General features: G+C 42.6%; 1 protein-coding gene across 50 annotated transcripts in view; it reads left to right on the top strand.

Moving 5' to 3' along the window:
- Positions 1 to 15,525, top strand: part of CAMK2B (calcium/calmodulin dependent protein kinase II beta) — a 925,878-nt gene that overhangs the window by 438,879 nt on the left and 471,474 nt on the right. For all 50 annotated transcript variants that reach the window (XM_085635972.1, XM_085635963.1, XM_085635953.1 and 47 more), the window contains exon 5: positions 14,714 to 14,779. In XM_085635972.1, coding sequence (XP_085492098.1) covers positions 14,714 to 14,779 — 66 coding nt within the window. The remainder of the gene's footprint in view (positions 1 to 14,713; positions 14,780 to 15,525) is intronic.

The following is a 15,525-nucleotide window of genomic DNA, read 5'->3' as shown; positions in this document are numbered from 1 at the left end:
TGAAAGCCTTACGCAATGGCCTATCAAATGTGTGGGCGTAGAAAAAACACACGGGAAAAGCTCTAGGGAGTTGGGAGTGCTTACAAGAAGCCTCCCATAGAGCAGCTCTTGCACGCTGCGCTAGGCTCGACCTAAAAACGTATGGGTTGTCAATATCCAAGCCTCTGTCCTATGCAACCAACAACATTGAACATACAAAAATGCCATATGTTGTACTAGTCAGATGCCCATGGGAGGTACCTTCATGGTCCCCACAGATTGAATAAACTCACCTTGCTATTCCCTCTCTCTCCAAGCGTGCCGGGACACCTCACGTCACTGTATGTCTGTCTGCCCCCCACACCTCCACCTCCCCACCACCTGGTATGACTTGTGTATTTTATTGACTACTTTTCCGAATCTGGCACTGCTTTTATTCAGCAGTCCCATTGTTCACTCAAATGGTGCCATAAGGCGGGCAATATAATATCATGTTGTTGGAGTTCTGAAAGGAAAACCTGAAACAAGCATTGGTGAAGCCAAATAGTTTTGCCCTAATGGCTTCATGTTGTACAGCAGTACAGCTAAAAGTAAAGAAAAAAAAGCACTATGAAGCATGCACGAATGACCGTGTCATAGCGCTTTTTTCCTTTACTTTCAGACATGCTGCACAGCAGCTGCATTGTTGTACAACATGGATACAACACATTGACAAAACTACGAACTCTTGAATAGACGAGACCTATTGGCTCTGCCAGTGCTTGTTGTTGAAAGTGTGGCTGCCTTGCCTACAGGAGCACTTTTGAAAAAAAATCTCCCTTTGTTTACCGTGGACCTCTAAATTGGATGGGTGGCCTTTGTTGGGCTGGCAAAATCAGGACTGAAAAGATGCCCTTCAGGTGCAATGTATGGGGATTGAAAGTGAACAGGTTATTTTGCTTATTACAAATCGCCGTCATTCATAAGAGGCTGCACGGCTTTGATTCAAAATGAAAGTGATAAACCATGAATACTTGAACTCGGGTGCAATGTAAGTAATCTGTATTTATTGCTCCCACCTTCCTGCTCCTGATACACTGCAGCTGTACAGACTCAAGATTTGAAAAGAGACATTCGGTTACAAAACACAAGAACAACCAAATATAACCCTACAGGGCTCATATAGTTTGAATCTCGAATCCCTAACACCACACCGCATCCGTCTTGTTGAAGCTGGCCACCTGGGGCTGGAATTCGGCCAATGTTGTGATTTCTTTTCGGTGGTGGTTTTGTGAAGGAGGGAGATGTGTGTTATGCCTTGCCTTCTGTGATATGTGGCCCTCCTTATAAATTGGCCGGATTAAGGTGGAGAGATACCGAGGCCAATCTAGCCATTACTTGTTTAAGTCCCTGGAATGGTGCATAACTTGCTTGACCTGGAACTACCAGTTCTTTTCACATAGGTAGTAAATATGAGCACAGGACGAAAGCTGGTCACTGTGCAAGGGGTCGTGGGTCAGTAAAGGAATCAACATCCAGGGCAGTTGTGTGGCTCATGGAGCGAACATTACCTACTTTTGGAGGGTTTAAAATGGCGGCCAAGTAAGTTGTGCTGCCTCTGGCTCCGGGGCTGTGTTGCCCCCGGTGGTTTTTACCGAGCAGAGCACTGGGTAAAAATCGGCTCCAGGAAGCCCTCGACCATTTGGTGTAGGCTACAGGAACATAGGCCGTTCCCCGTTAGCAGGGGCGGTATCTCCTACGGAATACTGCTCCATCAGACTCGTAGTGAGAGCCTAAATGCAGGTCCACTGGAATTAGGCGATTGTGCAGTTGAGGCTATTTTTGCATAGTTATCGATTTGCCGCATAATCCACCATCTGTCACATAACCTGCAGATTTTTTTAGAAAAATTGTTTGTAGCTCAAACGGTTCAAATGTGACTAAAATGCAGCAACACTTGTTGCTGCGCAGTGCAAGGTCTTTTGCAAAGCTGGACTAGTCATCTTTCCCATGCTTATTGCTCTATTTAGGTATTAAACTTGTACTGATGAGGTGCAATCAATGCCTAGACAGCGTTACCAAGTTGAAAAATTATGAAATAATTAAATAAAACTATAACAAAATGTGCTGCATTATACAGCATAATTTGCATTTACTTGCCCCATGATTTACTCAACCCTGCTGCATAATTTGTCCCTCTCCTGCGCATAATTCCAGTGGCCCTGCTTGTATGTCCTGCTCAGCACGATACTGTAAAACGCCTGATTTTAGTGTATACCTGATGAGACGTTCCCTTTCTCCTTTTACATTAAAGTAGAGACCTGCATTTATAACCTAAGAGTCCTTACTGGTTTACGCAAATAAAAGCACCGTCTAAATTGTAGCACATGGAATAGACCAATACAATACAGCTGAAAACATATTCTAGGGCTGTAACTGCAAAGTTTTATACAAAATATCCCTTGAAGGTTTATTTATATCAGAAGTAAGCTTGACGCATTCACGGCCAAACAGTTCATCGTAAAAGTAGAACTACATTCACGGATGCATTCAAGTACAAATGTTTTTACTTCATTTATATTATATTTCCACAATTTTAAACAGGATATACAAAATATACAAATAGCAACACTGCCACTAGCAAAACAATCCCTTCGATTTTCTCAATTTTGTCAAGGGATTGATGGAAGTGTGACACCCTTTTTGCCAAAAATAATATGGACAGTATATATAACAGCCCATACAATCCAAACTTAGAATATTTACATAAACTAGGACAAAATGTTTTCAATCATGATAATTAAAGGAAATAAGGGTGTGTTGTCGATGTTTCATTTATTTATGGCCAAATGGGTCCTCCAGACCATCCTGAGGACCCAGCGTTGCACAAAAGATGATGATTCCTGTAGATACTGACAACACATACTAATCAATACATGCTGTGACAACTTGTATTGGCTGCTCACAAAAAAGCCAGTGGCCTACTTACCAAACCATCCACCAGTGATACTACCACTGTATTACAAGAACCAAAAAGAAACACCATAAGTGTCCATTCATGTATAACACCAAGTAAAACCTAGGACTTAAAACCTTACACATAAATCATTCAAAACAATATACCTTACTTTCTTCACAATAAGTTTCAATGTAAAACCAAAGATTCTATGTATCCAATACAAAAAACGACAGAGGAAAAGAGCCTAAAATCAATTCCAGTAATGCCACTAACAATGGACTACAACAGAAAATACCGAAAGAACCAGAAGAATTGTATTTACTGTGTCCTTACCCGACTCAAAAGAAATTTGAGTAATCTTTTCTAAAAAATAAACACAAAGTGACCACATGTTGCATATTAAAATTAGAACAGTCATAAACGGATCTTAAATAGCCGGCAGAGATGACCTACAGGTCGGTTCCACAAAATATGTACTTACTCAATTCACTTAGATCCAAATACGGCGTCCAACTACACTGTTTGATCCACACTCGCAGTGCATCTGCAAGCGTGAACTTAATTGATTTGGCAGTGTGCACAGTAAGAAAGTCTTGTACACCGGCGGCTCAAAAGAATCTGCCATTTTAGTGTTACCAAACTAGTATAGCAACTAATCGGTGATGCCTGTCAACCTAACCAGACTCCCGCTTGACTAAAAGCTTAATGTATATTCAAAGCTTCTAGTTATATACAATATGTTATAAAATCAGACTGAGACCATCACAGGAAAAAAGGAACAAAACAAAAAGTGGCAGCCATTTTGGAATGGGAACTTCCATAATGTAGCCCTTAATATAAATCATTTAGAAACGATTCGAGCATTTTGATCAACCCTAAGTGAATTATTCAACAGGCCATAAAACATCCAGCATAGGTGACAGAATCAAACAGCCCAAGTTCGAGTACAATATACACAACAAGAAATCTAAATTTCTCAATTTCAGATTAGGAGAAATTACCCTCACTGGCAGACATCAACATAGATGCATAAGGAAAACAAAAAGAAATACAGGGATTCATTAAAATTAATCTTAGATACATTATATTCACCATTTCTTATGAATACTCCATAACAACGCCACACTCTAGGAAAGTTACAAGGTGGCTAGTGTCTGCCATTCAAAATATATATTGACCCCTTTCTCCACAGTTTTGGATGACCAGATCCACTTGTTCTCTTTTATTGTGTGCAGGCGGTCTACAACATGTCTATGTCTAGAGCATTTGACCACCTCTAGTACAAACCATTTCATTTCATTCGGAGCATGGGCAATACTCATATAGTGGTCAACCAGTATCAGAAACACTCCCTTGGTGGACGGGGCAGTGCATTGCTTAATAGGTGAAATAATTAAGTCCCAAGGCTCTGGTCAGGAGACCACTGCAGCTTGCACCACACATTCTCCCTAACAGCGCTGCCAAGGATCGTAACAACACAGCTAACAAGCATCACACTCCTACAAGTGTGACATTTCGGACTATTTTGGCCCCCAAAGCTATGAGAATGGCTTGCACAGCAGGTAATAGTAATTTGTTATGTATATTGCATTAATAATTAACTGTTGTTGTGGTCATCTCTAAATTGGCCACCTTGTGGCAGACTGTCACAAGCATTAGTGCTCACAATTAAGTGTCTGTGCTGAGCACTGGAAATCACCGGCTCAAATGAAGCACCGGTGCAGTGGAAGTAGAGTGCCTGATCTCACATGCTGATTCTGTTCATGGCCTGATATGTCCACTGGGGTGACGGGACAAGTTGCCCTAGATGTGGAGGTATACCATGGCAAGGTAGCGGCCAAGTGATTAACCTAAAATATGTGGTTTGTAGGTTTTCCGGGAGTATTCGGCAGTTTGGTGGTGCCCACAGTTGTCGGTAAAAAGCTCTCAGAACACTGGGCCTTGCGCTCTCTGACATTTTCTTCCCTTTTGCATTGACTCAGATTGTAGATAGTAGTTGAACCTGGGGATTGTCCCAGGTTTGTTGTGAAAAACTAATTTCAGCAGATAACTGTGGCACCTTTCCTATACCCCCTCGGGCATAGTGTGGTGCACAGTTTTTTTATTTGTTGTTGTAATTTTATGTGCACCAGTAGCGGGATTTCAGGTAGTTGTAATGCAATTTTGTTGTTTTAGATCTGGGCATATTACTCCTGCTTGCCTTTGAATCCTTGCAATGTTTACATGAATTTATAGTTCAAAAGATGTCGCTATATTCTTCTGAAAGTTGATCAAGGCTCCTCGGGTGCATTTTTTTGGACTCTGTCATTTGTCTTGCCACCAAAAGGCGAGAGATTAATATTCGGGATAGCTCACTAAAGGCTTGTTCGGTCAGTAGGAAATGACCCTAGTATGAGAAATGTCAGTCCGGTCAGATTTGTAGGATTCGGCGCAGAATAAGCTTAGTGACAGACACCTGTAACATTCTGCACTTTTGGACGGGTTCATACTTTAAAGAATTGGAGGGCACAGTGCGGGATTTGCTATGGGAGGGTAAACCACCCCTCATTGCCACACACAAGCTCACACTGGGATGGTTCGACAGGGGCATCGGACTCCCAGACATGAAAAGATACTACTGTGCCTCGCAGCTCGCTGCCATTAACCAATGCACCTATAGAAGGCACGACGACCCGGCATTTCGGATCGATTGCTGGCTCCTCACTGGGGGTGGGTTTGAGGGCGCACTGTATACAAAGTCTCAGAAAAACGTCTTGTCCGGCCCGACCAAGCACGCTGTGCAAATATGGAAAGACACCACTAGGAGCCTGGGTAGGGATGGCAAGCTTACTCAAGTCACGCCGCTCTGGCATTGTGACCAGCTGGGTAGGCTGTCTCGCTCCTTGGGGTTTGACAAATGGGACACCATCGTCCTTTACAGAGTTGGGGACCTCTGGAGATCCAGGAATGTCATACCATTCTCCCAACTAAGGCAAGAGTTTGAAATGGCCAGCTCTGAACTGTTCCGGTATCTCCAAATCAGGCATGCACTACTCTCGGCTCTCCCTAGAGGTACGACCCTCCCAGATTCCTCCCCTCTGGAGGACAGGATTTTAGATGGTGATTTGCCAGAAAAGGCCATATGCCTCATATACAAGAAACTTATCAATAATATGACCGATCCACTAATACGACTAAGAGATAAATGGGACCATGACGCTGCCGGCTTGGAGGATGAGGAATGGCGAGTCGCAGTGGCTTCTCCTCGCGAAGTTGCCATCTCCTCCAGACTCCAACTGGTTCAGCTAAAAATCCTTCACAGGATACCTGTCTGGACCCTCGTTGGTCCATATGGGATATGCCCAAGATAGTGGTTGTGCACGGAAATGCGGGCAAGAGGGCACCTTCATTCATACACTTTGGGAATGCGAGACAATTCAGAAATACTGGGAGGGGGTGGTATCAATGATGGAGGAAGTATTGGAGCAGCGGATACAATGTAACATCAAATTGATTTTGTTAAACATATGGGACCCCACTGACCTTACAGCTAAGGAGAGGATATGGGTCTCTTTGGGCTTCATGGTAGCCAAGCGGAATATCGCGCGTTTGTGGAGGGCTCCGTCCTCGCCGAATATTGCGGACTGGGCCAGAGACATGGATTGGTGTATGGTGACAGATGCATATTTGTGTCCAGGGGATGCCCAAAGAAGTGGTCACAAATTTGGGGGCCTTGGAACACTTTTCGGGGGATATGTGAGCCACCAGGGGGTCGGGGGGGATCAGGGGGATAATGTTGGTTAATGTGACATTCCAGAAACACTTATGATAAAAGGGTGTGAAGAGGCTTTTGAGGTTGTATTGCACTGTGTGCCACAGATTATATGATACAAGGGTGTGTCTTTGCTATCTAACATGCCAATTTTTCAATAAAGAGTTTTAAAAAAACAAAAAAACTATTCTGCACTTTTGGAGTAAAATGTCAATACATAATTCTAACCAGACTGATTTATTTGTTTATTTTATTAGTGATATTCTTATAGAACGGACCTGCCTGTGGTGCACTATATAGAATGCTGAGCAAGAGTTGTGTAAGCGGTTACAGGGTGACAGGTGACCAAGAGTACTGTCCTGTTTACATAGTTCTGGAGAGTGGGGTGAGAAAGTTGAAATCCGTGTGTGGGTGGGAGCAATACAGCAAAGCGTTGTTCTTTAAGTCTTTCCTAAACCTTTCTAAAGAAGAAGAGAATGGAGCAGTAGAGGTCACTAGTTCTTTAGTCTTGAGGGGTAGGTAAAGAAAGCTGGCTTCTGTACCTTCTAGGTCTCAAGTCCTTGAAGCGAACAGCTGGGTTTGTATTGAGGCCTCCAGAGAGGTGTGTTATGGCAGTGAGATAGCCAGGATTGTATGCATGCTGTAGGTCACACAGTATGCGTTAAATTTGTTGACAGAGGCCAGCAGTGTGGTTCTTTTAGAGTTCCTGATTAAGCCAACATTTCAGTGGAGGGAAGGCTACGTCAGGAATTGAATTCCAGTGAACAGTATGCCTGCTGCAGTGTGTGTGGGAAAGGACTAGGACCTTAATGGTGGAAATCGTCGGCAGACCTGAAGGGTTTGGTCAGGTGATTAGCCGCGCCTTATAAATCCTGATTGATTGATCCTGTGCATGACAATTGACACCAAGCTCACTGAACTTTCTGATTGAGATGCTTTTTGAAAATTAAACTGGACTCCGTGCGGAAGCCTAGGAATTTGGCTTGGGGAATGGTGCAATGGGAAGGTCATGAGTGACAACCATGCTGGAATCAGAGGTTGGATGGGTGCACAATATACTGGTATAGACTGGCTTCAAGTCGAAGCCAGACATCCAGACTAGGATTGCATCATGGTATGATCTCAGGTTAGGATTTGATTGGGTGGGGACTTTACAAGAGTGCCTGTAAGAAACTGGGCCATTTAGCGATAGGTAGATGCAGGGCATCCACCAAAGATTGGCAGATGTCCTGTCCACCTACCATGCAGTTCTCCACCTCATTTGCAGAGAGTTTATGGCGGCAGAGCCTCTGCTGGTCCTTCCATCAGAAGCCCTTGACTTCATTGCTAATCCGACACTGGAGCACCAGGTCATTGTGATGGTCAGCCCATCCCGGGCAGGGCGACCATCGCCATGTAAGATATGGTGAACCCAGGCTGTGTAAACTGACTGGCCAAAACCATCCAGCACATCAGACCGACTGATTTTCATAATTTTCAGAAACAACTCCTCGTTTGGAAGCTTGTTTCTGAAAAAGAAATGGCGAGCCGGACGAAAATACGCATGGCTGCCAGCTCGACATTCAGGGTGACAAAGTACATTCAGTGTACCAACAAAGTTAGTGAGGATCCTTAATTATGGCGGTTGGTCGTCTACCAGGAGAGTAGAGGCCTTGGCATCTATAGATGCGACGGGTTCATGTGCAGCCACCCGGGGTCTAAATGATCCTCTGAGATAGAACATGCATCCAGTTCCTCTGAAACTTTAGAACTGGCACACTGTTTTCAGAGAATTTTGCTATACAGATATAACTACTGCGTAGACATTTTCCTGTATGCTATGTGTGTAAGAGTTTCTACTCATTAATTTAGTGCGCAAAGTAGTTGTGCCCAGCGTTTTTTGTACCTAAATCCTCTGAAACGCCTAGCTGTGATTGCAGTTGAAGCATGAACTGCACACCCCTTTTTCAGATTTATTTCCTGCAGTTATGAAATTAGCCTGAATCAGATTGTGGCCCAAAAAAAATAGTTTCCAACTTCCATAATTCAAAATTGTATTCCTCCTTTTGGGAAGTGTGCAGAGGCGAAGTTCCTAATATATGTACATTTGTATAGAATACATGTCACAACCACAAGGATATTTTTAGAAATGTATGTAGTGTTTACCATAATTGTTCACAACAAAAGGGCAACCCTTGTTAGAGCCGAGTCAGAGGACCCACTTGCCCCCAGACCCAAATACTAGCAGAGTAACAAGAGATGTCTTGTAATTCACTTAATAATTTATTTCTTGATCATATACTGGTGTTTCGTCTTGGTATGCTCGATTACATCATTGGACTGCGTGCCATTTTTCAAGACCAATAATATTTTCATACATTAGTTTGGAAAGATTCCACAAATCTCACCAGTTCTGTATGTGACATACAGTATTTATATAAATGGCTTTTTTAATGCGATACATGGAGTAGCCTTATGTTCTTTTAAGACTATACAAGTGAGGACTTTGTTTTTGTAACATTCACACACTCAACCTAATTGCATGTCGATGAGCCCAAATTTGTCATTCAAGGAAAATTAGATACGGTAAGCAATGTCATTTGACTGGGACCACACGTTGTGATCAAGTGGAGAAGCTCGGATTCGAGCTGAGGTTTCCCAGTCACACATTCTGCCTTTTAGCCAGATGATAGGTTTACACAAAAGGAAAAAAAATGATTTGTGTTCACTAGGCTTTCAAGAGCTAAATCGGTACACTGTGTTCAATAAAGCCGACTTTGCATCAAAAGCTAAATCAATCTGACACCTTAGAAGAAATCTTTCCAGATACTAATTAGGTAAACCAGCTTTGATTCAGTTTCATAAGGATGAAAGGTAATAAATATTAGAGCACTTACTGCAATCCACTAAACTGCATCAATTGACGATTCTCTTATTTGGTTCTTATGTTGTGGTACCAGAATACCATTCATTATCAGACTATTGTTTATATTTATGGTATTTATAAAGCGCTCTGCAACCCTACGGGCATCTTGTCCTAAACATTGTGGACAAAAAATAACCCTATTAGAGGTAACATAGAAAATTCTATACGCAATGGGATGGCATCTTAATAAACGATAGTTAAGACACAGTTTTTGTCAGACTGAAGTTTTCGATACTATATTCTGGTATACAATATAGTACTTAAGCATGAGGAAGGTATAGCACTCAGTTTAGGTGTAAATAAATATATATATGGTCTCGCCCAATCTAAAAGTATTTCACAGGAGACCTCGTATCCTAAGAGACCATGAAATACATCTACAAGACAATGAGGTCTGAATTGCCTGGATACTTGCTGTTAGGTTACACGTTTTCAATGGCAGATATCTGCGAAATGCAGCTCCAGTCTGTAGATGCAGCTTCTGCGTTTAGATTGTAGTTTCAGTGGAAGAGGTTCACGAAAAAGCACATTTCAGACTTGTTTTATGCCCGCCCGTATAACGCTTGCCGGCAGTCCTTCCTTCAGCAGAGAGACGCTGCATTCTTTTCTATCCAAAGCCTAATTAGGGAGTGTAAAACGGAAACAGGACGCTGGACTTGATTCTAAAAACAGCCCCCTGGGACAAGGCTGGAGGCAGCACTACCTGTGCCAGGCTAGGGGCTTTTATTGGCGCACTCGCCTGTGCTGTTCGTAAAATGCTGCACGTCCCCTTCAGGCCCTGACGTGGAAACTTGCCAGGACATGGTAGATGGAGGCTGGCCAAAAGAGCACTTCGTACAAACATTTCCCAGAATCTAACAAGTGTGTCAGAAACTTCCCACTGTGGTTTGAAGGCAAAAGGGAAGAACAGTAGGCCAGGCCAGTGAGAAGTGAATGAGAAGGCAAGAATAACCAGCATTGGCATAGCCAATTGGTCTTGCCTGTGCGAGAGCTTTTGGCTGTGCCAATGGCTTTTACCCATGCTGTACAGCAGCATGGCTGTGGAGCATGGCTAAAAGAAAGTTAGGAAAAAACGGTATGATGCAGCCAACGCCAACTTCGTCATAGCACTTTTTTTAATGGAGGGGGAGGCAACACGGATAATTGGATGGTGCGGGTGCAAATATTGAAGCCCAGACAGGGGCGTGACTGGTTCAGTAAGATTGGGGGGAGTGTAAGCTTCAGATTTCCTAACAGTCACCATGACATATCCTGGTAAAATACATTATGAGAAGCAGGACACTAGAGCTTACGAGGCAGTGGAAAGGCAGAGGAGTGCGGATTGTTAGTGGTACTTAACACATCTTTTTTTCAAACTAACCAAGCTTTAAAGAAGAGACAAGAGTGTATGTGTTTTTGCCTGTGTGTGCATGTAAAAAAAAATGCAGGGTGAAATCTGACGTAAACCTCACCATACCCGACTGAAAGTACCTGTACTCAACAATTTACTACAGAATATTTTTTGTAAGGCGGTGTAACACCCCATACATTACTAAATCTACTCCCCTGTACACAGATAGAGTTGGGTGGGGAAGAAGCAACACAACAGGTAGGGTATGAGAGTGGAAGAAGCAAGGGTAGCGGTAGGGGAAGAATCAATGGGGGAAGAATAAATAAAACCGTACCTGATGTCCACAAAGAAGAGTATGGAATAAATCCATCCGTACTTGGTCACCGCTCTAAACTGTTGAACAGGAAGTGACATAGGCAAGTGCTGGCCAATTAGGACGCAGCAAACAGGAGTGACATCGAAGTCAACAAATGGTAAGCAATTAGCTGGCTTCTAGCCCCGTGCAATACACAGTACCCCTTGCAACTACAGTGTATGTGTTGACAGGCGATACCTTAACATTGGCTCACCTGCTATCTTTATAGGAACCTAGTTATATTAGAGAATGATCTATCAGTGGTTCGTAGTAATACATTTAAAAAGCATAGTTGTTTATACAGTATGCAGTAACTCTTCCATATGCACCTTCATTGTATAGCCAAAAACCAAATTTCACATTAGGCAACCCATGCACATTTGTTTTTTAGCTAGATTACACAGCAACAACCCAAGGGCCAAGCAAAAGACGTTGTAGGTTTGCACAATTAATGCTTGTAATAAAGTGTATATACAGGGTGCAGGTTTACAAAAATATTATCACTGTAGGTTGTGCTGACATCATAGTGCACAGTGATGAAAAGTGGTCATATGAAGAGGTGTAAAAGTGCACCAAAATGAGCTGCAGACTGAATCCGTTTGTTATTTCATTCCAGTAGAATGTGTCGTAGATAATTCTATGGCATGTGAAAAAATATTCAGTTCTGTCTGTAGCTGTCAACTTAGTGTCAAATGTCAGTGAGGCTCCTGAGGACTTGGCACATCTGGCCACTACAAGTCAGGTATGCTCATAAGATCCATTGAGATTCAAAGTCAGGGGATTAATAGTTATTATGCAAGTAAATCAAATCATCAAGGATCAGCAGGTAGGTCCCAGAAATAGTAGAAGGCTCTCTACCTTGGACCCAACTGAAGGACTTCCCCCACCAATCAGTTACACCTTATTTCACAAATTGTGTATAAAACTGCGTGGCAGGGCAGAAGTGGAAGAGTGACTAGAGGTCTAAGACTTTATCTAAGTTCCCACTATACACAAATAGAGAGGATTGTAAAGAGGACACAAAGACTCTTTAAAGTACTCTTTTGACTTACTGGTGCTAGCAGTCTCAAAAGAGTTTTAACTCCTGCAGTGCTAGGGAATGGAAAAAGTCAATAACCAGCCACCATCAAATTAAAGTATAAAGTGCAGAAAAAGTCCGGAAAAAAGGACAAGCATCTGCAATGCAATAGGTCTCGCATTTACTCGAATTTGAGCTATTGGCATTGTAAATGACAATGCCTTTTATTTATGTTTTGGTTTTTAAAACATAAATAAAAGGCATTGTCATTTACAGTGCCAATAGCGTAAACTCTCGCAAATCCGAGACCTATTGCATTCCAAATGCTTGAAGGCATTGCTAGTTGCTCCCTTCTGTCTCTCATGGCCCCTGAAGAACTCCCTGTTAGCTAAGAGTTAAATAAACAAGCCGGTAGTCACAATTGCGCACAAGAGACCCTCCTGCAGTAAGAGAAACTTATTAAAGAAAATGGTGCTTGCAGACTAATGAAGACGTACCATGTAACAACCGAAGTAAAAGGGCCCGTCCTCATGGGAGGTTACAAATGAAGACAAGGCGGTACTAAGGAGAGACTAACAGGCCTATTAACGAATCAGAAGCCAGCATTTACGAAGGACAATGACAGAAGCCAATGACAAATATGGGTGGAGAGTGGGAGGGGCTTAAAGTACATACTCCAATACAGCATGGCTCACAGAGCAGTGCATGCGCTGCCTAGGCTCAACCTAAAAAAAGCTCTCAAATCAACATTTTATTTCTAAAAAGTAAAGAAAAATTTAGACAGGAGAAATGTGGATAATGGAAATAGAATAAAAATGTAGATGGGGAAATATAGATCGAGGAAATATTAATATTGTTAAAGGAGGGGCATCATGACCCACATGAAGCTTTCTCTCTCACAAGTCAATAGCCCTTTCCCTCACTGAACAATTTTAACAATACACTACTACACTCAGGATATCTGTATATGCAAACACATATGTCTAGAAACCTACACCGATTTGACATCTCGACCATCAAGACTTCTTGTAGCTGAGAGCAATAAGAATGTGTGCAGTGAAAATACATTTAAAATAAGTGATCCCAGGGCAGGGACTCCAGGCCGTTGTGTTGATGTGACCATAGTCATGAGTTCCCAGGGAGAACTACTGGGTGCAGGTAAGATGGGCAGAGGTGTACCTTTAACAGGGATGTTTCTGGTGTGACACCCTTCAAATTCATTCTTGGTTTAGTACTTGGGTCAGGGGGCCCTGAGTTGATTCTGCCATATCTGTGTCACTTTTTTGCTCGCCATTCTTATTTCCTTAAGAGGTTTTAACTTGCTCAGTTTTTGGATCAGGTTCTTAAATATAGTGACCGATTTACCAAAAAAGCAGACAATTTCACCCCTAGAAATACTCATTAAATGGGAGCAAATGTACTACTTTTTGGAATTCACAAGTATTGGAAGTAGTAGGCTTAGAAAGATGCACCAGTCTCAATTTTCCAGGCATACTACTTGCAATCAATGACCCAAAAGTTGAAGGGATGCATATTAAAAATAGTCTAACCAGTGGCAATTGATCTGGCTAGCATTCCAAGCCATCATTTCCCCCCACTGTGCCACTCTAGAAAGGTCTACCTAATGCAAATCAGTACTGACCCTGTTCCTCAAGAAGACAGTCCATCCTGAAACTTGGTCATCTTAGCCCTTCACCCTGCAGCCCACTAACCCACTTCTTTTTTAGTTCGGAAGTTTGAGACTCCCCTTCCACCCCGTCCCCCAGAATCTTATTGACTGAGCTAGACCCCTGAGTACAGTGAAAAGCAAAAAGTAATTGGGAAAGAAGCATGGGTCTGGAATGGCCAGGTAGTGTAAGAGGACGCGAAGTTCAAGCAACCACTATCCGTGAATGGCCCACTGAAAGAGAGGAGGTTGGGCAAAGGAAACACCAACAGATTAGAGCGCACTATCCTCACTGGAATGCAGAAGAGAAAGTTGAAAGGGCAAAGCAACACATGGACAGTACCAGCACACAGACAGTACCAGGCTGTACCACCTCCAGAAGGAAGATAAGCATAGCATATCTTCTGCGGAAGTGACACATGAAAAAGCAGGTCATCTACTGGGAATGTTCCCCATTTATATCAAGAAATGGAAGAGCCAGTAAAGTGGGATAGGGGTATGACAGGATAAATACATTCTGTCTGTTAAAGGAGGCAAGCCTCATTTTCTAAAACAGTCGGTTTTTTCAAAAACCCTTGAGTAACCACCCTCTGACAGAGTAAACACCGTACTCTGCAATCTAAATCAGCTGCTATGATACAAATGGCGTTGGTTACAAATATCAAGAGATTTGATCCACAATTGCTTCATGTTATTTAGCCATTTGGTTAATTATTGCCTGCTGCTGCTCAGATATTATTTTCGGCTTCTCATGTACTTTTTCTGTTTCAGGGTGACTGGTGGGGAGCTGTTTGAAGATATTGTCGCCAGGGAATATTACAGCGAGGCGGATGCAAGGTGAGTAGAAGACCCAACCTACCGCACCTATAACCACCTCCTCCTCCTCCTTCCACCACCCATGCTCCATGACCTCTTCCTCCATACCCCTCATTCAGCCTCACCATGTGCTTCTGGTATTCCCCTAACCCAACTCTGGTACTATATCTGTGGAACATCCCCATATCATTTACAGAAAGAGGCCTCACAGAAAGCTTGCCCAACACCCATCATCCAAAGGGATTGTCTGTGTATTTATTTCAGCCTCACAAATACGTGCAGAACCTTTCTTAGTGAAATGTAGGTTTACGTGTCCGGTTTCAAACCAGCTCCAGCAACTATTCCATTCCCGTTTTTACAGCCTCTGTGAGAGATGCCCTCAGACTCTGGCAAGCAATATTTTTGAGAGCCCCTCTGTTTATCACTAGGAAATATACCAGAACAATGAATTTCAAAAACTATTTCGGTTGTTACCAGTTTTTTTCAGTGGAGTGTGTTGGGTAAAATGCTCCCTTTACTTAGCGTTTCAAGTCACACTCTGGAAAAACTCCTATAAGTGCCCGAGAGTGTATTTCAACACATACATTCCTTTGTCAGAGTTTAACCAGTCCTTCTGTTGTCCTGGTGTGTACAAATCCATATTTTGAAGTGACCTAAAAAATGAGTGAGCAATAAAGAATTTGAAATATGAAGTTGAGGAAGGTATACAAATATCCCCCCACTGGATTGATATTTTCTCCAATACTCCATTATGCCGTTAACAGAAA

The sequence above is a fragment of the Triturus cristatus genome, chromosome 11, assembly GCF_964204655.1.
Source record: "Triturus cristatus chromosome 11, aTriCri1.1, whole genome shotgun sequence".
Lineage (NCBI taxonomy): Eukaryota > Metazoa > Chordata > Amphibia > Caudata > Salamandridae > Triturus > Triturus cristatus.
This window is presented reverse-complemented; position numbering and strand designations above follow the sequence as displayed.